The 27,878-nt window shown below is 47.9% G+C and overlaps 1 protein-coding gene across 3 annotated transcripts; it reads left to right on the top strand.

The window, feature by feature from the left end:
* On the top strand, nt 1–26,263 carry LOC135911163 (excitatory amino acid transporter 1-like). 3 transcript variants are annotated; one of them, XM_065443353.2, is made up of 10 exons: nt 1–128; nt 2,721–2,810; nt 3,912–4,040; nt 6,870–7,004; nt 8,028–8,317; nt 10,725–10,767; nt 11,804–11,888; nt 15,486–15,880; nt 23,530–23,854; nt 25,360–26,263. In XM_065443353.2, exons 1-10 carry the CDS (start codon nt 90–92, stop codon nt 25,683–25,685), a joined length of 1,857 nt encoding a protein of 618 aa, XP_065299425.1. In that variant the 5' UTR covers nt 1–89; the 3' UTR covers nt 25,686–26,263. The 3 variants fall into 3 exon arrangements, with proteins under 3 accessions (XP_065299425.1, XP_065299424.1, XP_065299423.1); XM_065443352.2 differs by having other exon boundaries at nt 3,903–4,040; nt 25,360–26,262; XM_065443351.2 differs by having other exon boundaries at nt 3,882–4,040; nt 25,360–26,262.
* The last annotated feature ends 1,615 nt before the right edge of the window (nt 26,264–27,878 follow it).

Here is a 27,878-nt window from a genome sequence, read left to right as displayed (position 1 = left end):
CAACAGCAAACCTATCGACCAACCAACCGTCTTCGATCGGGCGTCTCACAAGTGTATGACCTATACCGGGACTTCCTTCAGGAGAGGCGATGAATATAGATTCAACAAAAGGAACGACCGCGACCAAGGTACCCTTTTTATCACATATATGTGCTCGCAATGTATGTTTCCTCCGATCATCGCGACTGAGACATTGCTCTACCATTTGTCACGTTCGCCTACAATTCCTCGCGCCACGACACAGCTGGCTATTCACCCTTCTATCTCCTCTTCGGCCGTGAGCCGACTTTGCCTTTCGAGACACTCCTCTCGACCACGCTCGACTCGCTGACAGAGTACACTCAGGATGTAATAGCCACAGCGACCCAAGCACACCAGATTGCCCGCATTCGTCTGTCTGCTTCCCAGACACGCCAGAAGTACCGTTACGACAAGCGCCATCACGACGTGAACTACGAACCAGGCGCTCTTGTGCTAGTATGGTATCCAGCTCGGCATGTTGGTCTTTCAGAGAAATTCCTCTCGCGATACTATGGCCCTTACCGCATCCTTCGCCAGGTGACCCCTGTCACATATGAAGTGTCTCCGCTGAATGCCACGGTGCCTTCATCCCTCTCTGACATTATCCACGTCAGCCGTCTCAAACCTTACCTTTCTTCGACCGATGAGCCGCACCAATCAGGTGCTTTTTCCGACGGGGGTGATGTCACAGTCGGTAATGTGGAAAGAAGACGACACTGATGGTGGTCTTGGAGACGACGAAGAAGTGTTTTAGCAGGATCGATGCTCTACGCTTGTTGGCTCAGCCATTAAAAGCTACCTGTAAATAGACGAACGCTTCTTCCTTCCCGTAACAATATTATTGCTACGCTCGCACTAATCTTCAAGTCAACCGCATACCCCTTGGTGCCCGTAATCGGCACGGCACCTAATATGAAAGGTTCTAATGCAATTGCGACTCGAATGGGCAGAAATGCCTTGGGCAGTGAAAAGGCAAACTGTAGGATCCGTTGTGCAGTGCAGAAAAACAGGAGATAGCAGGATAGCGTACAAAAGACAGCACCGACACTGGACAAATTCTTGCTTTGGAAAAGCGAGTGCACTATGGGCAAGCAATAATCATCATCATGGCGAGACTTGTGCATTCGCGGGAATAATTCATGTCGTGGGAATCACCAACTGACAATCTCGGGGCGTTAGTGTTGTGTCGACAGCCTTAATATCGCTGCCTTGAACTATATTTCAATAATGCGGGTCGAAGGTAGCAGTAACGAATTATCTTCTGTTCCCTTTCTTTTTCTTCTCTTGTCTGCTGTTTTTCCTTCTCTCATCCGCAGCTCCTTATCGCTTCCTCGTAGTAAAGTAAGCAGCCCGTATAGTGATAACATGGCAAATATGTTCAGCGAAAGCCCGCAAGGTGGTCGAAGGTGACTATTTTTCTTTTCTTGAAGATTGCTCCGCCTTGCGGGGCTCCGCAGGACTCATCTGCCATATTCGGTGTCCCTGTGCTTGGAGTTGGAGTTGTGCTCGCCCTTGCTCTGCGATCTGCTAGTCTCCTGCTTAGCTCAAATGGCAGAGCGATGTAAAGGCGACGTTCGTGGCTTCGATCCCCCGACCAGGGCGAATTTTTCTTGAACTGCGACATTTTCTGACAAACCCGTGTAGATTTCGTTTTTATCTACGTGCTGCAGTCGGGTGGATTAGAATTTTTCCTCTCATAGTTTTCCGCACAAATTCTGAAAGTGATGTAATTTCACTGGTGCCGCTTTTTACAGACAGCGCAGTGGTGCCTGTGTAATGACATAACAGGCCCTACACGGCGCGTTAAAGCTTTCAAGAGTGCCGGAAATCTTGACGCACCCGCGTATGTCTCATCCGCGTATGTCTCATCCGCGTATAGTCGCACCCGCGAGTAGTTTGAACACCGTCCCAGGAGTCCGAGCGCAACGCTAAACTTTGCTATCGCTGTCAGTACTTCGCCCTTCAAGCGAAACTGCCAATTTCCTCATTTGATTTCGCTACTAAAACTGCTACTGAAGCTACTATTGTTAAAGTTGCGGCTCCCTTAACTTAATGTTCCCCGAACGTTAGGGGAGCACACATAATGGCGACGGCGATGATCGGGCCTAGTCATGGGCCTAGTCAAGCTGTCGAGACAGCTTTTAGCTCTTGACCCTTTCCAGGACCAATTATTTCTGGAAAAATAAAAATTGAATTGAATTGAAATTGAAATTGAGGATAGAGGACGCAGACGAGTGGCAATGCCCGGATTCTCAAGCTCAACGCACTTAGAACGACAGAAAGCTGAGCTAGTTGGTAAGGATTCATTATGCAAAAAAGAAGTGAGGCGTGCAGACAGGACACAAGAGTAGAGAAGTGGACAACACGAACGCCGACTATCAACTGAAGGGAGCACTGAGGCGAAACAATGCATGCGCAGATGAGTTTTGTGTCTCCTTTCATTTCTTCGCCTCAGTGCTCCCTTCAGTTGATAGTCGGCGTTCGTGTTGTCCACTTCTCTACTCTTGTGTCCTGTCTGCACGCCTCACTTCTATTTTGCATAATGAACGCACTTACGCGAGCGCTTGATTCTGGTCAAGTGGCGTTCCAACGAACTTACCGCTGGCCTTGAAGTTACGCTATAAGCAGCGTACCTTGTATATGAATGCGCGAGATGTGCGATGATAAGAACTCACAAGTGCGGCGGTTGTCGCTTGCAGGACTCAGTGCCGACGGCCTGCCAGGATCAGGTGGGCTCTGTGCCCAAGCGACTGGAGCGGGGCAGTCTCAGGGCGGCCAGCAAGTTCCCGGTGCGTTGCAACGAGCACATGCGGCGCTTCCAAACTGTCCGCCACTACTGCGGAAGGAGATGAGTGGCAACTTTAGGCGAACAATATCGATATAATGGAGATAAAATACAACTGCGCGGATGAACATGAAAAATGTCGAGGATTCTTCTAAAGGCGAGCGAGCAGTGCGACGTCAGCAGCGGCCGTCGACGCTCTACCGCGACTCAGTCATTTGACTCAGTTCTAGAACTGGCTAGTTGTGCAGCGTTGCTCCTCACGCGCTACGCTTGTCGTTTATAGTACACGGCGCGATCTTAACGCACAGGAATAATTTCGAAAACACAACTAAGCGACGAGTGTACACTCTTTGCATACGGAGCCACGCGGGCGAAAGGAACGCGGCAGCAATCACTGCACAAGTGTCGCTGAGCTCATCGGCCGGCACGCTCCCCCCCCCACCCATCACCGTAACTTTTTATCGTGTTTCCTCCGTTCCCTAGCGGTCTCTGGCCCGCACTAGTGGCGTTTACACGAATGCGAGAAGTGGCGCATCGCATCGCATTTATAGCATATCGCATCCACGTAAACTGCACTAATACGCAAGGAAAGCGAATTTATACGCCAGGAGAGGGTAGTTACGACGGGGCACGTCGTCTCGAGCGGTGAGCGTAAACGTTGGCGCAGCACATTGAGGGACAGAGAAAAAAAAATGAGATGGCCATCACCGTGTTCTCTCCTCCGCTCACCGGAAGAACGATAATCGTCGGAAACTGGTGCCGCTTTCGTTTGCACGAAGGATGATTCGCCATATTATGCGCTAACAAACATGACACGCTCCCGTGGCATCCATGTAAATGCAGCGACTACCTCCCAGTTCCACTCGGATGGCTTCGAAGGCTAAAATCTCTGTTCAGAGCGTTGAATGGCGAAGAAGCCAACGTACTCGCGTGGCCTCTGTGCCTGCACAATGCGTTGGCATGCTGATTCGCTCGCAAACATGCAGCCCGTACATAGCGGCCGTAGTGTGGAACAACAAGCTTAACGCCGAAGAAAGTATAGCGGCGATTTCGCGGCGCAATGCGTGCGGCGCAGTCTAGCGGCAGGCGTTTCCAGCGGCTGCAGTCCGTGTACGGTCCGACGAGCGGGCGCCAAAGACGCACCGACGCCGGCTCCACCACGTCCAAGGAGAGCATCGGCGCCGACCGAACGCGCAAGGGAAGCGTGCGTAGCCGCGACGGGCTCAGCTCGCAGGTGAGTGGACAGCTTTCTGAAGAGATAAAGAGCAGCTAAGAAAGGGAAACGAGAAGAACTTGGTAATACATATGTCTACAAGAGAGGTTAGTAAAGCTTTCAAACGAGCAGTGCGAGACAAAGGACGGCCACGCATCACGTAATAATCCGCGGTGTCAAAGCCTGGACTAGCAGACTCCTGACAAAGATAAGAGCGGCGAAGCAATGGGGGGTCCGCCACAATGGCTTGATTAGCACTGGTCAGAACTCCTGCATGACGCACGTCTCAAGGCTAGATGGATTACGTGAACAGGTGCATAAATATCCGAGAAAGTAGAACAGGGGGACAAAACTGATCGGCGGAATAAGCGGATAATCACTCAGCAATATTTTTGTAAGCTGTGTGTTCCCTCGTGTGCACTCACTCACCTTCTCTACTCACTCACCTTCGTAGACCAATAAAAGTCCAATAAAAAGGACTTTCATTCGCCCTCACGTTAACTGGCACTCACTGCCCTTCATCCTCACGTCTATCACACGCTTAGTCACTCACCAATGCGCGCCTACGAAACAAGTACGGAGCGAGTCAGTGCACTCGTCAGTGAGTATGTCGACCTACGTACTCAGAACGCGTCGCTTGCAGGGTGTGGGTTCGGCTACTAGCGGGACAAAGGTTGTTTCTTTAATTACCATTTCCTTTCGTTGAGATTATAATGTTTCTCGCAAGGTTAAACCTTCATCTATAATTAATTCGACAGCTTAGGAATAAATTAATTTTCCCATATGTTTTCCTCGGCATCGTACAATGTGGGCTTCATTTACACGTCACTTGAAATCGAGCCCCGGCTCGGTTCCCCCGATTCATCCAGTTTCCTCCCACAATTAGACATTTATGCGACCCGAATTTCCTCAATGTTCTGACAGATCTATTCATCACCGCTTTCCCTTAAGCACCCATCCTCCTCTTGCTCATCTTTATTTCTTGCATATTTAGGTACAATGCTCCTTAGACATGCACGCTTGCCTCGATCACTGGAAGCTAAAAGATTACACTGTGACTAAATATGATGATCAGCAGAAAGAATGCTGTTTAGCACAGCTCGAGGAGACCTGGCCACCAGAACGCTGCAGAGCAGCATACGGAGGATTCGTGAAGAGTGCAACACAATACGAGAACACACAATGCAATGCAACAACAGCCTTTCACCTGGCAGGTTCTAGAAATTAGATATGTGCTTAAAAATATAGAGAAAAGAAAAAGAAAAACAACTTCAAATAAGACATGAGATCATAACACAGTCAGCCAGCGAAAAATCATAGAATACTTTAAAAAGTTCAACGCACACAAAGCAGAATTGTATCACAGGCTAACAGGAATTTACTGTCAGTGGGCTCTTATTTATAAATACGCTTCTCAGTTCGCTTAATGTTGTATCAGTCAAGTCAAAGTGTTTCTCTTTGTGCATGGTGTTCAGTATTGTGGGCAATAAGAACTGCAGCCTCCATTTACCATAACTTTTGCGGCATTCTAAAACGTTCATCTGTTCCGGTTTCCATGTAATACATGTGGTTACGTTTTCTACTAGCTTGGCTAACTTGCTTCATCCATCAGGATTATTTGCTATTGCGAGTTTGTACTGTCGGCATAGTTTATAACTGTGTGATGAATGAACCGGAATAAGATTATGCTTCTGAAAAAGCCCGCTATGCGCGTAAGGAAAATAGCTTTGGATATTAGGCGGATTATTATTTTTGTAAACGTGCAATTCTATTCAGGTTTCCGCCTGTTGTAGATCCCCAGACGAGAAGTCCATAGTAAAATCGGGGTAGGAAGAGTGCGTTGTATAGCATTATGTTGACTGACATATAAAGCGGCGACCCAGCTTGCCCACAATTCTAGAGAATTCACCAACAAGTCATACGTTCGCCAAAGAACACTCCCAGCGAATTTGCAGATGGCACTAAAACTACCTCACTGTCATTTAGCTTTAGAGGAGGGAGCTGTTGCGTGGACGGAACAGGATTCCTTTGGTTTTATTAACATTACTCTTTTAGGTAATTATGAGTTAATGATAATTATTAATGGTATTAATTAATGGTAATTATTATTGCCGGCACCTGATTTGCCGGCAACAAACTCGATCGTGTCGTCCGCGTATATTATGTATCTGGCAGCTGTATATACGTTAGTTATTTCATTTATATAAAGTGTAAAAAGAAATGGTCACAGTATGCTACCCTGAGCAACGCCCGACGTTACTGGCTTTTTTTTTCTGAACATTCACCTGCAATTTTTACAAATTATGACCTATTTTGAAAGTAAGAATAAATAATTTGCGACTCCCGTGATACCATGGTATTCAAGTTCTTTCGTTTTTTTTTTAATAATACGTCATGGTCAATAAGGTCAAATGCCTTCGTAAAGTCCAGGAACACTGACTAAATATCGCTTACATACAGCAACAGCAAATATCTACATTGTGAATAGCTTGCCAGCAGTATTTCGTCCTGGAGGACTCAGCCATATATAGTTCTAAAAAGCAAAGAGCAAACACCCTCGAGGATTTTTCAAAAGATTCCATTGGTAATATCTTTTTTAGCCGTTTTGCAAAGCTCTATTTATTGTTTATATCGCATATTCCAAGTACATGGCTCCACGACCGGAGGCTTTCGTTATCACTTCCTTTTTTCTTCGGGTTACAAAGCCTACCCGCTCTGTTAATTGTCTTCGCCCATGCTTTCCTGTTGCTCCGCTTCCGGTACACCCGTGTATATATGCTCAGGCGCATCGCTGACGCTTGTCGCATTAAACGGACTGGATGTTTACATCTCCTCCTCCCCACAACACAGCAAGACCTCGAGCCACGTGCCGACGTCTTGGAAGTGGTGATGAGCAACCCGGTGATCTTCTTTGTCCTGCTGGCGGTGGTGCTGGGCTTCGCACTGGGGGCTGCTCTGAATCCACTGAACCTCAGCGAGCTGCAGGCCAGTGTCCCCACCGGCAGATACAACCGCCCTCAGCTGCGGTGTAGCGTATATAGTTTAACCGTAGCGTCTTCGGCGGCCGGGATAGGATGGGATGGGATGGGATGGGATGGGATGGGATGGTAGCCAGATTGTAGCCCTGTCGGCGCCCTCCTCCCGGTTCCGCTGCCGACGCGACACGAGATGCACGCGTGGTGCTTTCGGAAACATGCGTTCCGAAAGCACCGCGTGCGCTACGATTAAGCTTTTAGCCCGTTTTCCTTGTAATACGTCTGTTTTATTTCAATAAACGAAATAATCTGATATAATTGAACAGGGAGTTTGCCTAATTGGTATGCTTACATCCTGAAACCGGAGCGCAACACAATACGACGGATGAGTGACGAACAATCCACAAAACGTGCGCTTGCCATCAATGGAACTTTATAAGGCGAAAGACACGCTTTTTAAAAATTTTTTTTAACGTTGGTATAAACAGCGTGTTTCCCTTAAAAAGAAATCTTCATTTAGATAGTGAGCGCTTGCGTTGCGTTCTTTTCTCGTTGATCCATTTGCACATATGTGCCGTCCTGTGTTTACAAGATAGCACAAAGTTTGGATAGCAAGTTGGGCGAGAGTTGGGCGAAGATACGTCGTTCAAGCATGCGTCAAGAGGGCGGAAAGAAAATAGGAGAGCGATTAAAGGGGAGAAACGCAGACACAAGCAATCACTGACAATTTTATTGGTTAATGAAGTTACGCTACAGAACGTAGAAGGCGTGTGGATTATGCGTGTATTGCCGATGTTGCCACGTGCCTGCGATATAGTGTCCGTAACCTCACTCGCCCTCTGCGACCGTATGGTTACATTCTTTGACCAATAAAGTCAAATCGATAGTCAACGCTTTTGTGTCTGTGCTTATTCCATTTACCCCTGCTACTATATATTCTCGCTGCCCTTAAATGCATAGCGCACCTCTTACGTCACCCCCCACCGTACCTCTCGCACTCTTCGCCAACGTCCCTCGCCACTGGCGCTCGCAGAGGAGAATGTTGCGTCTTCCCGGCGAGCTGTTCGTGCGGGTGCAGCAGTGCCTGGCCATCCCGCTGTTCATCACCAGCGTGGTGAGCGCGGTGGGCGGCCAACCGACGGCGGAGGGGGCTCGCCTCGCCCTGCGCACGCTCGCCTACTTCTCGCTGACCACGCTGTGGTCCGCGACCAGCGGCATGGTCATCGCGCTGCTCTTGCGCCCCGGCGTCGGGGCGAGGAAGCTGCCACCCCACTGGCGATACAATGTCACCATGAGTGCCGACTCGCTACTCGACATATTCAGGCATGTGGGCAGTATACTGCGCGCTAACACGCCATAGTATACGATATTCCATCAGAACTTTTTGTTGGGCTAGTTGGTGCATGTTACTGAAGTACTAAAGCGCCAAACAGACGGCACAAGAAGCGCTCATCGGTGTCTCTTCTTGTGTCGTCTGTTTGGCGCTTTAGTACTTCAGTAATAGTATACGATGACGAAAACATGTGCGAAAAATGATTCTAAAGAGAAAGATATAATTAAGAAATTGCTGCGCCAAAAAGGAAAATAAAGACTTAAGAGAGAGAGCATGAAACGACAGATCGAGTGCTCGATCTGTCGTTTCATACTCTCCCTCCTAAGTCTTTATTTTCCTTTTTGGCGCAACAATGTATTCATCAGATCCCAACCAACTCGCCCAGCAACAAGTTCTACTCAGATAAAGATAAGTTGCGCCTGTGTTAGCAAATTACTCTTACAATAAAAAAATGGCGTTCCTACCGTAAAAGGGGAAGCACGGTACGCCGGAAAAGATGCAAGAACGATTTAAGACGAGTGGCGGCGCCACCTTGATGTTCTGGCACCCACTAGCCATGACGTCATGAATTTTGACGGCATCCACTCGGGCCCAGTTAATTATCTGTAAGGATTGAGTACATCGATGTATTCTGAACGAGCCAAAGGCTTGAAGTTAGCGAGTTTCGAGAACTTTTATTACGCTACAACGGCCCAAATACGACAGAATACTTTGAAATAATCGACGTCACACTGACGTACCGGCGCTGGGCTTTTGGCACGCAGTTTGGCCTTCAATTTCTCCTCTTGTACTCAACCTCTTACAGCAAAATTTACGAAATTAGAGTTTCGGAAGATTATCAGTATGAAGTGATTCAGTCTTTCTCTCTAGCGTCCTAATATGGTCGGCGTAAGCTGCTGGCCCGGTTTTACGCGTCCAGAGTCTGGCGAGTATACCGCGCGTGAGACCTCGAGTGAGCAGAATGCGAAACACGTAAATCGAGTAAATAGACAGCTTTAAGTTAGGGGACGCAAGCCGCAACCAAGTGTGGCCCTTTCGCGATCTTTTACGCTCGCTTTTGGTTCCGTTTGTTTTGTACGCCCCGGCACTTAGCGTCCCCAAACTCCTTTAGGTACGGCTGGCTGCCTCTAACCTAAAACTCTCTATAAAGCATTGTTGGGACATTGCATGGCCGTGCGAGCGTCGCGAGTTGAATGCTGACCATGATTGCAGCATAACGAAAATTTCGGTGCGTTTTGTCAAAGCACTTATACATACAGCTGCTAAACAAAGTTTAGTTGTTCATCCGGTGCACTTATTCCTTGATATACTCCTTGATTTTAGCCCACCTAGATCGTGAGACGGAAAACAATAGGAAAAGCTTAGAGGAACTTCTTGTTGGGCTAGTTGGTAACTTATTACGTTAAAGCAAATTAGAGCACAAAAAACAAAAACAAGCAAATAACACCCGCATACAAGCACAATCCCTCCAAGGAAGTCTTACGAAATGCGTGTGTGCGCGCACACGCACTCGGCACACATTCAACATCGGCGTTTACGTTTGCGCACTTTGTTTTACCATAATGATGACAAGCGTCATGACTGAAGCGCCGGAATACCACTGTGCACACTTTTTTACAGATTAAAGGTTGAATTCCTATAATAAACTGTGAACGAGGAAAAGGGAAACATGGGGGCTCGAGTTAATCACGACCATATAAAACCCGCAGGCAATGAAACCAAGGAAAACATAGCGGTAATCAGCCGTGGTTGAAATTGAAAACGCAGAAAGTAATTAAAAAAGGCGGAAGTGAAAGTGGACGAAAAGATAACTACTCGCCGGTGGGAACCGAACCCACGTAATGCGACTGTGGGTTATATACGTATTACACCATTCATGGGTGTAAGGTTGTGAGTTGACCTCGTTATACCCGTATTCACGTTTATTGGCGTAAATTATTACACAGTGTACTCTAGTTCCTACATGTCTACATCGGATTCCCCTTGGTCTACGTTGCGCTAAGTTTATTTTTAGTTGCGCGATATATTTTTCAAGAATGTGAACTGATGACTGAGTTACTTGGTATTTATGTGTCTCGTCGAGGTCTATACGCGTTACACAGGCACACAATATTGTCCTCGACTGCATGTTCAGAAAAAACGCAAGTAAAAATGTCTCGCTGTTTCATTGGCTAGTGCGGCCTCTACTACAGCCTCATTCGGACTACTGTGCCCAATTATTTTTAGTGTCTTGAACGATTCAAATGCGATTGATCTAAACCCTTGTGCCGAAGTCATTGGATCCTCCCAGTCAGTACGGCAGAGCTCACAAGGCGTGAATGAATAGCACTGTTAGCAAGAAAACGTTTGCTGCCTCCAACGGCCTACATTTCTTTTCTTTCGTCACGTTTGTTACAGGAATATAATTCCGGAGAACTTCGTAGAAGCATTCGTCTTCATGGTGAGTTTAATGTCGCTTTCACGTAGATGAACAAGTTCACTCAAAAATATTGGAAAAGATATCACACCGGTGCTTGCGCCGCACTCGATGGTTACATCGAGATAAGCACGATAAGTTTTCGCAAAAGCCCTATTCGTGACGTTCTGGGAACTGTTCATGCAGTTCTGGCAGGAACGTGTGTGTGTGTGTGTGTGTGCGTGTGCGTGTGCGTGTGCGTGTGTGTGTGTGTGTGTGTGTGTGTGTGTGTGTGTGTGTGTGTGTGTGTGTGTGTGTGTGTGTGTGTGTGGTGGGGGGGGGGTGCCATTACACACCGAAAGGCGGTAGGCTGTGCAGTTCGCATGCACTTTAAGATATAGAGTAGGTGCAAGCTGCTGCTGCTTTTTTACGTCTGCCCCTGCCGTCGACTGTCTTGTTGCTGAGAACGCAGTCGCACTGCACACTGTGATCGCAAAGTAAAAATGAATAAATAAAACAGGGAAAGGTCAATCCATGTATGTGTTCCATGAGTATTCAGGATGGAAGAAAGGAAAGCCGACATTCACGGCTCTTAAAAGGGTTATTTCTCCCCCCAGGTAGCTATAGGTCAAGAATGTAAATTATGATCAGTTCAATAGCCCACTCACTATTAGAAATTCCAACTGCTTTAGCTTATCTCGTCGCACTGCATCATGAATGCAGACAGCTATCGCTTTGCGAAGCATGTGGGTTGACGGTGGCTAGCCCTATGGCAAGCTCCAGTTTGAACGACGATCTTAATACTACCACTTGTGGGCCTGTGCAACGACGATAAAAATAACCGTATGCGCAAAACGTTGGCCTGCTGGTGAGTGCGGCTATGAATCGCTATGAATTAGCTATGAATGAACGTTTTGCCACGCGCAACGTGTGCAATAACTGCGGTATAGCACGTTAAATCCACTACCGCTACGCGCGACACAAGTTATATAAAGCTTAACGCTTGAATTAGTGGTAGTCAGCCTGCAAATAACGCTGATAGGCGCAAAGGGACAACACAGTCGTGTCTCAACTCCCGCAGACGCAGACGACTGTGGCGACAAACCACAACGCGAGTGACACCGTGCACGTCGGTGACGATCATCCGGCTGCAGCGGGGAATCTTGGCAAGTTGCATTTCCTGTTTTTCATACCCGACACGTTTTGTTGGTTTCTGGCTATTGAGACCACTGAGATATTAACAAAACTACAGATAACATAAGTACCGTCATCAAGCGGTGTGAAGGAAGTTTTGCAATAACAGCAATCGCAAGAATATCGAACCAGTTTTGTGCGGGGCTGCGCGAGAGCCAATGCTCCAGGCGCGTCATTCAAGTTTCACGCCACCAAGGCACCTCGCAGCAAGGAAAGGGCGGAGAGCGAGGCGATGCGAGTCTCACCGCGGGTTTGCGCACCGCTAGAATCGCATCCCGCAGTGACTGCACGGCAGCTTGCAGCCTGCGGCCACCTAAACAGCTTTACGACTTTTGTGCAACGACGTTTGTCGCATCCCACGCCGCAACGTGTTTACTTCTGCCCGGGGCACCGCTATCCCATATGTGCCGCGCTTGATGGAAGCTTTGGCGCGTGTCTTATGCTGTTACAACATGCACGTGGTTCGCGTTCTTTTGTGTAAGTTACAGTAGCTCAATAAAGAAAAAAGAAAGAAAAAAAGCTTTCGAGGGGTGGTGTAAGGGACTCTCTGGCACGAACTGTAGATACGTGTGCGTACACCCGGCCACAAAATATTACGGACCACGAAATCTGAGAAAAATCTGGATATCTCCGCAGCCTCACAACACAGCCTAATATTAGCATTTCGGGCCTCCACTAGAATATGGTAGGAACATCTTCGTATACAGTATTAATGGCCACTGCTACAGGCTGCTCGAGAATTAAACGTTTTCCAACATACTGTGGTCCGTAAACTTTTGTGGGCGGGTGTACATCTGCGAACCCAGAAATTTCTAAATACACCTAAAGAAGCGCTTAAAAGACGTCGGAAAAAATAAACTCCTTCCAAATGCCTTTGCAGAACATGACGAAATGACTAAGCACGAGGTTGACTGGTGCTGGTCTTCTGTTATCGCCAGGAAATGGAACATAATGCTACGGCAACTTTTTCAACCGTGTCTGTGGTTTGTGAGATGTGTGAATCATGTGTGAGATTACGACGGTAATCTCACACATGATTGAACAAGGCGCCAGCAAAATTATTAAAGCGCATTTAAGCTTGGTGCTTCGCAGCAGTTTTTTCAGTGAACGAAGCTTCCGCGTCGTCCTGAAGTACGTTCTTCTATAGCTAGGTAATCCGCGCTTGGGAACTCCAGGCAGATCCCATTCAGGCGCTAATTAACCATTGTCCATTGTCGTCTGTCCATCGAAAATTTAGTTTCGCCTCATTTCTTGCGTCTTCAGAATCATGAAATGCGTACAGCTGCAAAACGCATTCCTAACTTTTCAAATATTCAGCGAATTTTCTCAAGCCTACAGAATTTGGATTTTCTTGAATGTCAGATATCATAACGTGAACTATTCCAAGTGTATACACACTCGTAAAGCACCTATCTAGTCAGTCGAAAAAAATGTCTAATATAAAACATCGTGAAAGAATAACGAAAGCAGTGATCCCTCTACATGACGGCCTTCTGACACTGAGAGTAAACGCCCAACCCTCTACCATCTAAGTTATTTAATACACATTACACATATTAGTGAACCATGCAACACACGTCCAACTAGAAGTGTTTCAAAATGTATGTGACGTTGTAAATATGATTCTCCTCAGTGTTTTTTTTTCTTTTTGAGCGATATTGTCATGGACAATTGCGCACAGAGTCACTGAAGGAGATAATTTATAATGGTGAGCGAATAGTGATTTTCGAGACCTAATCTAATACGAATCGAATAGTTCCAGAAGCGAATCGAATCGAATATTGAATATTTTTTCGAATAATAAATAGCTGCTATCACAATTAATATAAAACGATCTTCACATCCCAGTATTCTTAAAGTTAGCAAGTTTCTGTCATTACATTACGTAGTGAAGCGTTGTTTATTAAAAGTATAAATGAGACATTAGGAGCAAGCAAGTATATTTTCTTCGCGCGCACAGGGCTCTTCAGCGGGTGCGAATGATCGCTGCACGTACAGCCTTTAAATTACGGTTACCTAAACGAGGTGGAAGCCTGCTCCGTTACGCAAGTTCTCATGTTTTATGTGTCTATACTGTGCCCGCGGGCATGAAAACTTGCCGTACTTTTGCTTGCTACAATTTTTTGGTTATTCGCGCGCAGTTGATGTTTCGAAATATTCGAAAAGTATTCGAAAAATATTCGCACTCACAAATAGCGACTATACGATTCGAAGACCGAATCCAATAGGATATAATTCGATTCGCTATTCGAAAGTTTCAAATATTCGCACAACCCTAGAGATAAACCTTCCAAGACAAGCAGCTGTCGCCCCGAGGAAGACAAGTCCTCTTGCCGAAACGTTAGGCGAGGGCTGAGGCGTCCCTTGTTCAACCTATCTTCGACTGCCTGCAGCTTTACCTGCGTAGTGGTGGCCTGGCCACATTCCGTGCTTCAGGCCGGCAATATTCTGCCCTTCTCGCTTTGCCTAGAACACCGCAAAGCAAGAGCACGGGGCATAGAAACGTTAAAACAAGCCCGCCACGCGCCGTTGCAAAGACGCTACAATAGGTAGAACGTCGGCGATGGCTTGAGTGGTCACAGTGGGTGCACGGGATTTAGCTCGAGTGCTGAGGGGAAGAGCAATGGAGCGAGGTGTTGCTGCACATTTAGGATTACTTATGGCGCGAACGCTCTCCATAGAGAAGTTCCGAGTAGCCGTCTTCGACTGCTTATTTCACGGCGATCCGACAACGCCTTGAGAGCGTGTAAAGCAGCAGCGCAAGCATAAGCTGTAAATAGTGGCAATAATGAAGCTCAGTTACCGCTCTTAGAGACCCCTCACGTTGTTGTTCAAACATCAATGCTGTTTCACACGACCTATCGCAGCTCGTCGGGAGCGCCCTGAAATTACCAGTGGAAAGTTCCACTACAATAGTAAAGTTAACTGTTTCAAGAGCCGTATATTACTCCTGTTCCAGAACTTTACAAGAAAATGCTTCTTAACCGGCGCAACTAGAGTATTAGACAGCATGGCTCATTTTCCAACAGCGTGTATCATTTGCACCATCAGACAAGCGCCCATAACACGCACAGCATCGATGATTGGTTCAGCCCTAAAATAAGAAATAAATATGGTCGTCAAACATTAACGTTCAACCTGCCAACCCTTTAAACGATGGTTCGGGTTTTAAGTAGCAGTGACCGCAATACCTGTAAATACATTTCTAGTGCTAAGTATGATTGCGAAATTTTTTTTGCGTCCTTAGTGTGCGTTCTGTTTTTGAAAATGTACGTGAACCACAGAATAATGACTTGCTTTTCGATTATTTCTAGAGCATTGTTTGCGTAATGTTATGTTGATCTAATCTGCAATTTATCCGCCGTCCCATGGCCGTTACTATTTCATTGATGCATAACACAAACGACAAGTTTCTGTAAAAGGTGCGGACCATTAATCCATCCTTTGCACAGGCGTGTGCGTGCCGCCCTAACATCCCTGAAATGCTGAATAAACTTCGAAATTGAAATAAAAGGTCTTCGACGTACCTGTCCTTACCGCGGTGCTTTCCGGCGGCAACACGGTTGCAGACGTCGGCGACGAGGGCCACCCGGAGAAACTAGCTCACACGAACTTCGTCGGCCTGCTGGGCTTCTCCCTCCTCCTCGGCTTCGCCCTGTCGCACTCGCAGCCTCCATCGCCGAGCTTCGCGATGAACGACTTCGGCGGCGTCGAGACTCCCCCCGCGGGCAGCTCGCACTTCGTCCTGCGGCTGGCTCGCGTGCTCGGCTCCAAGTTCCTGCGCATGGCCGAGAAGACGTTGTGCTTCTCGCCGGTGGCCGTGAGCACGCTCATCGCTGCAGACGCGTCGCGCGTCTCGGATCTGTCGAAGGTCGTGCGGCACCTGGCCCTGTACTCATTCACCGTGCTGTTGGGGCTCGGGGTTCACGCGTTCCTCTTCCTACCTGCACTCTACATGACCAAGGTAAGCGGAACGTTCTCCCTAAACACCTTCCGCAGGCAGAGATTTCTTCGTTATTTTACCGATTTTAATGCAGCACAAATTCTGCGTTGACTCACCGCGGTCGCTCAGCATTTGCGGCGTACTGTTTCTCCCCTTGGGTCACGGTGGTGAGTTGTTACCGGGTCTGAGCACGGATGCATTTGTCCATGCAGCTAGAGAGAAGTGGTTCTTGAGGGGAAGGATAGAAAAGGCTAGCGCTATTTTCTGCAACCCATGCGGGAGCACGGCTCAGCGCCAGATACTCCGCACTATGCAGTAAGCTCTTCCACTTACACAGGCCTTCTACTCAGTCTTCATGCGGGCCATTGCAATTCTTTAGCCTGTACGACTCCCGCTAACGGTAATTTCGGGAATCCACCTCACTGACGCCACCGGATCCACTGCAAGTTAGTGCGCATAACATGCGTTGGTAGTCAGAACAGACAGAAAACGATGGTGCTCTTTCCCGTCTCCGAATGCGCAGAGATGTAAAGAAACAACGACCTTAAGGGCGCCTCTCGGGTTGCAGAATCACACTAACTGTGCAAGTTCCGTGTACATGTCGATCGACATCAAGCGGCTGCCGACAGCAGCGGGTTTAATGACATCAAGAGAATCCCGGCACTAACATGATTATCGGGATTTTGCGTTGCTATTTATTATTAGATAGGACGAAAGCTGTCCTGTCTGGTCTTCTCCAGTTCTTGTTGCGCTGATTTTTTTATATTTTATTTATTTGTTTACTTTATTTTATTTTTCATGGCAGAGAGAGAGAGGGGGCTCTTTATTAGAAGAACAGAGAATTTTGCCGGCGCGTATATAACCGCTGGCATGCTACTCTGTATAGGGATGGGGAATGGGATTAAAAGATTCCAGAAGAGAGTGGGAGAAAAAAAAGGATAAAAATAAATATGAAATGTCCGAGTGGACCTGATACTAATTTTTACACGTGACATGGCGGGATAATTTAGGCTTTTGTATAGGAAGGATGCAATTTTTAAAGTTTTCCTATTTGACCAATTTCTGTCAGGTATTTGAACAATAAATCCAAAACCCCTCGCTGTTTTGAAGGGCCGGGCATTGGACCTAAGATGCTCGGTAATGTTAACGGTTCGTGGCGAATCATGTCCATTTGGTGCTCAAAAAATTGTCTCTCGTCGCGGTACGCGGGGCATTCTAGTAATATGTGCTCAATTGTCTCTAGGTTGCAACAGTTATCACAGTATGGGTTAGTGGTAAGTCCTATGCGGTACAGATAATTGTTCGTATATGCCACGTTCAGTTGAAGACGATGGTACAATGTCTCTAAGTGTCGAGGAAGTGGTGGTGGAATTTTCGGTCTCATTTCTGGGTCAATGTAACGTAGGAAGTTATCTTGGTGAAGCGGCAGATTCAAGATGCGGTTTTTTTTCTTGATAGGCATATTTTTTTGCCATGCTTGAAGCGTTGGCTTTTGTAAAATATGTTCTTCTGAACTTGCGGTATTGGAGTCCATTTCTGGCAGCTTCGTCCGCTCTTTCATTTCCCGAAATGCCGGCATGGCCAGGTATCCACTGGAACTTTATGCAATGCCCAGCAATCTTAGCCCTGTGGTGAAGATAAGCAATGTCAAATGCTGCTGGTTGATTATTGCAACGCTTGTGCCTGTTCCATATACTTTGTAGGGCTGCTTTTGAGTCTGTGAATATCACCCATGTCTTTGGCGGCTGCTGTCGAAGTAATACACAAGGGCCTCCTTAATGCCATATAGCTCCGCTGAGGTAGATGATGTCGCTCGCTCAAGACGAAACGAGAATCGTTGTCCTGTAGAGGGAACAAAAAGTCCGCATGATGAACGATGTGGAGTTGTAGAGCCATCTGTGAAAATGTGCGTTGCGGCTGCGTATTCTTTGTGCATATATTCTAAAGCTATCTGATAAGTCGCTGCTTGAGGCATTTTCTTTTTCGCACTGATTCCAGGTATGTATGGCACGATTTCCAGTGCGGACAGTGTCCATGGTGAAATGTTTCGCGGCATAATTTGTGACGCCTGAGCAGGAATCGAAATAGATATGCTTCCGACGGCCTGCCCAAAGCTAGATGTAGCACGGGTTCTGGAAATATCCTTTAAAAAGTGAGTCTTCGTATGAATAACGTGGCGGAGGTGTATCCGAAGTGTCTCCTGCGAACATAGCACTTCCAGAGGCAGGCATCCAGCTTCTGCTACAGTCCCTGAGCGGGACGACCCCTTGGGAAGGCCAAGACATACGCGAAGGCAGTTGTTTCGTGCTGCCTCGAGTTTTCTCTTGCTTGTGGGAGATATTTTGTGCAGGATCAGGAGGTAATATCGGAGTGTTCCATCGACGTAGGCCTTATGGAGGAGCACCATTGATCGACAGGTGCTGCCCTACTGTGATCCGGCTAGAAATCGGAATACGTGCGACGCCGAGGAAATCTTCTCACTCAGTTTTTTCACTTGGGGCGACCATGTGAGGTTCCTGTCGATCGTCACTCCAAGAAACCATTGCGTCTTGACGTATGGAAGGGCGCAACCGCCCAACACTAGTGGGTATTTTTCCATACACCTCCGCGTGAAAGCCATGGCAACGCTTTTGTGGGGAGACAATTTCAGACACTTTGGATTTAGGTAGGCCGATATATTTGCTAGCGCTCTCTGGAGGCGTTGTTGGGTGGTACTGCGGGAACGCGCCGCACTCCAAATGCAGATGTCGTCCGCATACAGTGTGATTTTGACGCCAGGGGGCAGGTTTCTTTTCAGATGGATGAGGACTAAATTAAATAATACCGGGCTTAACACAGCTCCTTGTGGCACTCCCTTCTCGACGGCATAAAGCGCCGTAGGGCCAACCGGGGTACACATGAAAAGTTGGCGTCCTTGAAGATAGTCTGCAATCCATGCATAGAGCCATCCTCCAAGACCAAGGGTTTCCAAAGCGTCAAGTATTGCTGTATGATAGACCGAATCATATGCTGACTTAATGTCTAAAAATAATGCAGTAGGTATGTTGCCAGAGACCAATTCCTCTTCAATTGATGAGACCAAGGCAATGACATTATCAATTGCGGATCTATTTTGCCGGAAGCCATTCATTTCCTCCGGGTAAACTTTTGCAGTTTCCAGAAACCAATTTAGTCGTTTGTAGATCATTTTTTCAAATAGCTTCCCTACGCAGCTAAGCAGAGATATGGGTCTGAAGGAGGCGTAATTTGTTGGCTGCTTCGATGGTTTCAATATAGGAATGACTTTCGCAAGCTTCCATTCCGTAGGAACCTCCCCAGTTATCCATGAGCTGTTGCAGTACTCCAGAAGGCGTAGGCGAGATGTGTGACATAGATTTGCGAGTGCTTCATAACTCACGTCGTCATGGCCAGGTGATGATCGCTTGTTTATGTCGCTGATTGCTGCCGTGAGCTCTTCGATGGTGAATGGTAATTCTAAGTCAGGAAGGGTAGCTCGAGGTGGACTAGGCTGACGACTTGCAATTTGCCGCAAAGGTTGTGCCCCGTTGGAAAGGAGCCTGCAGTACTGCTCTGCCACCTCTTTCAGGGGTGCGTGCTCATGTAATGAGAGGGCGATAAAAGGATAAAGCTGTTGCGGCTCTTTGCGAATGCCTCTGACGACTCTCCAGATTTTGCTCAGGGGTTGTCGTATGTCCAGTGTCCCACAAAAGTCCCTCCACCTTTTTCGGTCCAGTTTGGTGAGGTAACGTCGTATATGTCTTTGTGCCCGTCGACAAGTTCTGAGGTCTTCGATATTCTTAGCACGTAGAGCCTTCCTTTCGGCACGCCTTCGAATTGCACATAACCTTTCAAATTCCTCGTCGTTTGTTGGTACATTACAATGCTTAGTGGCAGAGCGGGTACTTTGTTTGAGGCAATGAGCTATTGTCGGTATTATTTCTGTATTCGTAGTCGAGGCTGTGATTCCTTTGTCTACGGCTGCTGTGTAAGCTTCCCAGTCTACCGACTTCAGTTTCACTTTTCTGGGTGACGTCCTAAAATGAAGGGCAGAGATTAGGATCGGGTAGTGATCACTACCTCGAGTCTCGAAATCTGTGCACCATCCGAACATAGGGGCCACTTGACTTGATACGAATGTGACGTCAATGCAGCTAACAGTCGTCGGATTTTTCAGGTATGTTATGCTGCCATCGTTCAAGGGCTCTATATTGTATTTTGCAAAAAGCTTCGCCAGCTTGGCACCCCGAGCACATGTATGTGAACTGCCCCAGATCTCGTTATGTGCGTTGAAATCGCCACAAATAATATGTGGAGACTGAGTGTTTGTCAACAAGTTTTCCAATCTGGTCATGTCGAAAGGTGATCCTCGTTTCAAGCAGACGCCGATCAGGGTAAACACTTTGGATGCAATCACTGTGGTTGCGCAAATATATTCGTTCTTGTCATGTGGAGTTACGCCAATCGCAGAGGCAGGTATGTCGTTGCGAAATCCAACGAGCAGTCGGCTAATTCCATTTTGTCGCCTTGAATGATGAAAATAATACCCCTTTATCCTAAAGTGCTCGTCGACGCGAGACTCGGAAATGACTAAAAAAGGGAATCGGTACACTCGCGTAAGATGCTTAAAGTCTGCTAACTTCGAGCGCAATCCGCGAGCGTTCCACTGGAATATAGTACATGTGCGGAAGTGTTTGTTGGTGGACACCGCTTGTGAGACGATTGTTGGCAAAGCCATCGTTGCTACTGCGAAGAATCACGGCTTTGCGCCGTGAAAGAAGACGACACTAGCGGTTCCAAAGCCAGGACGGCCTCTACTTCAGGGATGCTCTTAAACGATGGGCTGGCACGGAGAATAGCCTTGATTGCGGCGAACATCATGGGAATCAGCACACTTGATATCTCATTTGCAGTGCTACCATCTAACAACCTTTCTTGGTTCTTCCTGTTCTTCTGCTGCGACCTTGAGGACACTTGTTGCTGTCGTAGGGTTGAGGTTATATCACTTGAGGGCTTTGATGGATTCGTTGCAGTTGAAGGCCTTTGCTGGTTTTCTGTCACGACTGAGGCGTAGGACTTTTTCAAAGCCGTGTCGCTGCGCCGCACCGTGTCGTGTTGATTTTGGTTTGTAGATGTATACATCACATCCGGATTCGGTGGTGGTTCTCGTCGTTTCCGTACTTTTCCTTGGATTTGCTCCATCGTCCGTGCAAGAGTGGCTGATTTCTTTTTAGGACACCCTCCGTATGACGCAGCATGCTCAGCTCCACAGTTGGCACACCGAGGCTGGGAACGTGACGTACACTCCTTATGCGTATGTGGACCAGCGCATATCTTGCAGCGGATGGGGCCTTTACAATATTTCGCTATATGTCCGCGTCTTTGACATCTGAAACATTGAGTAGCAGACCCCTTGTATTCCGTAACGGGATAACTGCAGAATCCAAGCGACACTCGGTTTGGTAAAGGGGCGTCCTTAGCGAATTCCAGGATGACCGAGCGTCTTCGGATTTCCGTTACTACGCCATCTTCGTTAGGGACGTAGAAAACTTGCCTTTTAGCAGATATGACTCCTTGTCCGCTCAAATACTCCTTGAGGTCGTCATCTGAGTATTCGACAGGAACGTCCTGTATCCTCCCGTACGTGGCAGAGTAGGAGTATGGAACTCGAGCTTCTACAGGAATACCCGATAGATCTGTCACTGTGAGGAGACGATTGGCTGCGGGAAGTGTAGACACTGTCACCAAGAGGCTTCCATCCTTGTTCTTTTCTTAGTATCTTTTCTTGGGCTGTTTTCACGACCGCTGAAGCCAGAAGATTTGGGTTTACTCTCCATAAGCTGCTGTCATGCTGAGTTGGCTTGAATATAACAGGAACACCTGCGGCTCTTTTCTTTTTGTAAGAGACAACAGTGAAGGCTGTCTGATCCATCTCTTCGTTGTCTCCTGCAGATTCTCTTGTGTCGATGTCATCTTCACGTAGCCTTTTCCTTGCTTGCTCTTCTTCTCCGTGGTCTACAGAAGCAACGTGCTGACCTGATTGCTGATTGCTTGCGACGGATGCCATCAGAGCATCACGAAGGGCGGCCGACGGCGGAGGCTCGCCTCGCTGCTTCGGTCCGGGGCGCTTCGGGAGCCGCTTGCTGTGCTTCTCTCGCAGGACGGTGACCCCCAGACCGGCGTTCGGTGACAGAGAGGCACAAAGAGTAAAAATGAGGTTCAGACACTTTCAAAGCCTAGCCCTCTGTATTTGCTCTATACAAATCGTAAAAAATTCAGCTCTGTTCATCACGACTGTAGGTGCCCTATGTAAGTGTATCGTTTGCGCCAGCAGGCGTTGCTCAAGAACAGCCGTTGCACCAGCGACCCATTTCGACACCACTCAGAGAGAGAGAGAGAGAATGATACGCGCAATCTGCACTTTTGAGTTTGTATTTGTTATTTTATCCCAACCCGTGGCGCTCATATACCGTACAATTTATACATGCGGATGCCTTCGGTCGCGGTGCGATGAAACTCTCAGCGAAATCTTGTCTTTCCTCATTTGTGACACGAACCCAACACACAAACCCAGGTATGGCTTCGCACTGACCCCGACTATCACGGAGCGATGGAGAGTTTACAGAAGAAATAACGCATCTGTCAACGCCGGGACGCGGAGAGAGACAACCGAGGAGCCAAGCAAATCCCACCCACTAGGCCACACAGAAGGAACCAAACCAAACAGAAACCAAAAAATTTATCATTTTAACCATGTCCTACGTGACTTACTTTTTTTTTACCTCCCGTATACATTTCCCAATCCATCGACCACCGCTACGAAGTTAGTGTACCTCATTGCCGTAACAATTTCTATTTTAACTAATTTTTTCCCGCCACAAGCTCCGACCGGAATGACATTCCCGCCGCCATTACTTCAATAACAGACACAAATGCCTTAAAAACTGCCATCATAAGAATGTTATTTGTTTTGTATGTTTTACCCACTCCTCTCGATAATGTCTTCAGATTGAGAGTCAATAAATAAACATCAAACGCCTGCTTAGGGGTTGTCCCGCCGTTCAAGATACCAAAGACTACCGGAGCATGCGGTGCCACCAGCTACAAAGAGGGGATTTTTCCACGGCCTAATCTCCCCTTGGGAACGCAGAAACGTCGTCTAATGTCATGATGGAAATACGCCACAGACCGACCTCAACCTGACTGGACTTCAGCTACTTTAGTGCGACTACTTCAATAAACCCATCCAACAAGCCCCACACTCTATTCAGGCCATAGAGACATCCTTTCTCTAAATAAAACTATTAATTAACTCATTCATATTGAGCAGAGTTGAAAACGTACTAACCATAAAAATTAAGAACGTTTTACTAAAGCAACTATCTGCGCTTATTCAGTCGACATTTGTAATCCTTTGCTGTCAGGATGATTTGAAGCGATAAAATCGAGTATATATGAGGGTGTGTCATCTGAAATAATCATGACGAAACGGCGTAAGCACGTCAACCACGGCAAAAAAATAAAATGAAATGATAAGCTTCACCCTTCGGACCCCACTCGAGGGTGACGCTCACAGTCTTGCAAGCAAAGTTCCCACGCGGGGACTGAACCTCGGCGGGCGACACAGCTTCGTCGGAGACGTGAGCGGCCACGTGCCGACGGCCTCGCCGCAGGTGCGTCGGGACGCGGGCCGCTTCTTCCTGAACCTGCTGCACCCGCTGGCCATCGCGTTCGGCTCCCGCTCGAGCATGGTGGGCGGCCCGGCCGCCATGGCGATCCTGGAGAAGAAGGTCGGCCTGCACCAGGACTCGGTGCGCCTGATCGTGCCCCTGAGCGTGGTGATCAACCACGACGGCACCGCCCTGTACACCATGGTGTCCGTGCTGTTCGCGGCGCAGCTGCAGGGCGAGAGCCTCGGCGTCAGCTCGCTGGTCATGCTGCTTGCCTCGTGCTGCATCGCCACCATGGGCGAGTACGGGCTGATGCCGACCTACCGCGGTGAGCGCACACAGCGCCACAGGTTGCAAGGATGGCGAAAAAAAGTTAGCGCAGCCTGTTGAGAAATTCTGTACGCACTGGTGTGTTTTCCTTGACAGTATCGGCAATAGATATACACCAGACGCTCTGCCAAAAGGGGACGGAATTAGTTTTCATCCGCTTAAAGTTTGTTCGAGCCCGGATACGCTCCTCAAGTTTACGACTTGGTTTGGGCTTGCTGGGGGGGGGAGGCGTCTCGGCGAGAGAGGGCCCGCAGTAAGCGGAGGGCGAGGACAGGACGACTTGCAGGAGCTGGCATGCAAGCACACTGTTGCGGCCGCTCTGACGAGGTAGGGACATGTTTAAAGAAGTGATCTTATTTCTATAACTGTGAACAAAAATAAACTAGATTACGCACGTCAATCAGCCATGCCCTACTCAACAGCAAGTCGCAAAACTTCCCGGACACAACAGCTCGCAGCCAGACCTAGCATAAAGGCCAAGCTGTGATAGCAGCCTCAGTGCTGATCTAGTAACGCAGTATGTAGACCTGTTGAGCGGCAAGGCCAAAATTTAGATGAAAGCCAGCTAGCCTGGCCCTGCCGCCCGTCTGTGTACTACCAGTATACGGCAGTGAGCGTCTGGCCAGGAAATTTTTGTAACTAGAAAAAGCGTTGAGCGTGCTATGCGGCGCTTAGATAACAAGGCGGTCCAGGAGCGGCAGTATTATCGCTAGTGGCATTCTTTTAGAACTGATGCTAATTTGCATATGTCTTTATGTATTTATGTATCTATGCCAGGGCCTAATATATTTACGCCAACTTGCGTCGCCCTAGGTAGTCCATGGTCAGATGGGTAGAGAAGCACGGGTTGCTGGGCTGGGTGAACCGAGTTCGAAGTAACCGTCGGACCATCTCGGTTCTGCCTTGGAGCTGGCTCACAGCTACCCTTTGTCCAGAATCAGCAGTACTTCTGCAGACTGAGTGGTCTCAGATTAAGTGGTTAAGCCGCCTCGGCTTAACCACGCCCGACCAACATCATCTGCTTATACACAGGGGCTTCGCCACTTAGAGGAGTGCGCCCATTCGGCGTTCGCGTTAGCCCCACTACATGCAAACACGTGCGAGCGTAATGGACTCATTGCATTACAGAAACGATGACATCATAACTCGAGAGCAATTCATTAAATTCTTGGGTTTTACGTGCAAAAACCACGATATGATTATGAGGTACGCCGTAGTGGTCCCGGGAATCCGGATCGCCTAGGGGTTCTTTATACCGCGCCTTCAACGCAATTTTGCATTTCGCCCCCATCGAAATGGGTCCGCCGTGGCCGGCACTTTGATCCCGCGATCTCGTGCTTAGCAGCGCACCACCACAGCCACTAGGTCACCACTGCGGGTGAGCGGGGAGTTTACGTGGCTCCTTATTCCTCGCTAGTCGTATACAATGTTGCGCGAAAGTCCGCACCTCTCCATGACGCAATAGCCGGCGGTCACCACGCTCGTCCGCTGCTTTTCGTATAGGCCCCGCGCGCGCTGCCCTCCTGCTGACGGTGGTGGGCCTGTCGGCAGACAACGTCGGCTACATGGCCGTCGTGCACTGGCTGCTGGAGCGCGCCGCAAGCACGGTGAACCTGCTGAGCGACTGCGTGGGCGCCGCCATCCTGCAGCGGGACATGCTGCAGCCCGGCCGCCCGGGGTCGACCCGCTCGTTCAGCGTCAGGCTCGGGCCCGGCTCCATCGGCAGTCTGTCCGCCAGGGACCTCCCGTCGGCGGGCCTGCTGGGCACACGCACCGGCTCCCCCACGGGCCTCCCCCTCCCCAAGCCACACACGAAGCTCGACCACTGAGACGCCGAACCACGGCTTGAACGAAGCGCGAGCTGACGAGTTTCATGCACAACTACTTCCTTGTACGCGAAGCCATTCTGAAGTGCTATATTATGTTCCATAACACTATTCGTGGTTTTCTTTCTTTTCCTATTTTTCTTGTGCTGTTTGACTTGCTTTTTGTCATTTCTCGGGACTTCTTTGTCCTCTTTTATTTGCTTGTTCATGGCGAACGTTTCCATACAACACCTATGAGCTTATATTGCGGCAGGGCCAAGGCACGGCGCCTCCGTGTTTTATCAGACTAAATCAGCCTTCGTGTGTTGGTCAGAAAACTGTGTGCTTTGTGCGTATACAGTGATAACAAAAATTCACAAAGATGTACAAAATTTATATTTATGCACCGAGACAGTTGTTCCTTGTGTCGAGCATAGTTTTACTGAAGGCGTCTCATTTTTAAAAATAAAATTCGTAGTTAAATGACTGCGCCTTTTTCATATATACCGGCATGTTCTGACGATCGAAACTGCCCACTACGACGTCTCTAGTTTTCGATCGACATATTGGCCACCCAAAACTATATTACGAAGCTACGAGATAAAGCAAACAGCAAATAGCTATAGCATTCGCAAGAAAAAACGTAAAACCATTACGCAAGTAAAGAAACGGCATTTTCTTTATTGCGCACGCTCGCGACTTGCATGCGCTCTGCTTTCGTATACGTACAAAGTATTTACGTACGCTAAAAAAAACTATGTGGCGGCAAGTATGCCTTCCGCATCAACGCCGCAGTTACTGATATGCCACGATTCGACCATAAGACGCACGTCTTCCTTCCTGTGTCCGAAAAAGAAATACCACTATGTTCAAAGTTGGAAGCACGATTGCACTAGTGATAGTTAAACGAATACTTAGACGGTGTTCAACGACCATTGGTGCTCGTTCAGTCTCCTACTGAGAGAGTCAAATTATATCTCGAGAGGTTAGCCTAGCGACAGGACTGACGTGCTACTCCCGTTGAGATGGTGATGGATGAAAGAAAGGAAGCGAGATCAAAACAAAGCGCACACACGCAGCTATAGCACATTCACGCGCGCAAAATTCAGTATTAACGGCTTGTTTACGCTACATAAAAACAACCGCAACTATAACGAACTTCAATAAACTACGCCGATGCGTAATTCTACTATTAAACTCGCGGACAACCTTCTGTGGCTCTGAAGGGAAAGCTACGGCAGCAAAGCGCGCACAAGTGAGAGCGCGTCTGAAAAGAGTACCGCGTTTTCGTCCACGTTAGTTTAAGCTGGGAAAGAGAAAACAAACACCTTATTAGCAACACTTAAATAGGACAAAGCACACCACTGAACGTAAAAGTTGACTCATTTTGCGGCTTTTCCCTTCCGCGTCTAGGCAAACGCGGAACCATCGCACGTGGAAGCTGCGCCGATTCAGCGTCTCCTTCCGCCGGCGGATTACTTGGCGCGGTAACGCATGTGCAGAAGCTCCGCCCCCGTAGCTTTCCCTTCACAGGCACAGAAAGTTGTCTTAGTAAAGTACGTACGGCATAACGACTGTTATTTAAATAAACCTGTACAGTCTTTCTTCGTGAAGGAGCTGCATAAATGGTATGTGGAACTCGCACGCCGTAATAAGCTATTGGTAACCTGTGATGTGGTTTATCCGTATCCCGGAACCTCAATTTCCCCTTGTAGCCTTTGAAGGTTGCCCTTTTGTATAGGGGTGCCGACAAGTGTCACTTGTTATAAAAGAAAATATGTTTCATCTAAATTTCCTTCCCACCCTGGTATAAATGCAATAAAAGTTTTTGATATCACCCTTTCCGCTGATCCTGCTACCTCCTCTTACACTGTCTGCTTTTGATATCTGTACCTGTGGCCGTGGTAGTGGCGATGACGATGATATAAACACCGCCATTTAGTGGGGAAATGGTACATGTCATCAAGCCCGTTATTTAAAGCTTCGTAGTGCACTTCTGTTAAACATCTTCATACATTATTCATAGTAGAAAGCTCACTACATTGTGTTATCTCTAAACAGGCGGAAGTTAGCGCTTTGCGTCATCTCGTGTACCTTCTGTGTCCACGTCATTCTTCCCGGGTTACAAGAGATCAGCAGACAACTTACCAGCAAGCCCATATAGCCACCGTCATCGAAACGTTCAGGGTGCAGTTTGTTGTTCGCAGCTAATCGCCA

This window comes from Dermacentor albipictus, chromosome 9 (genome assembly GCF_038994185.2).
Source record: "Dermacentor albipictus isolate Rhodes 1998 colony chromosome 9, USDA_Dalb.pri_finalv2, whole genome shotgun sequence".
NCBI classification, from domain to species: domain Eukaryota; kingdom Metazoa; phylum Arthropoda; class Arachnida; order Ixodida; family Ixodidae; genus Dermacentor; species Dermacentor albipictus.
Note: the sequence above shows the minus strand (reverse complement) of the source record. Positions and strands in the feature narration are given on the sequence as shown.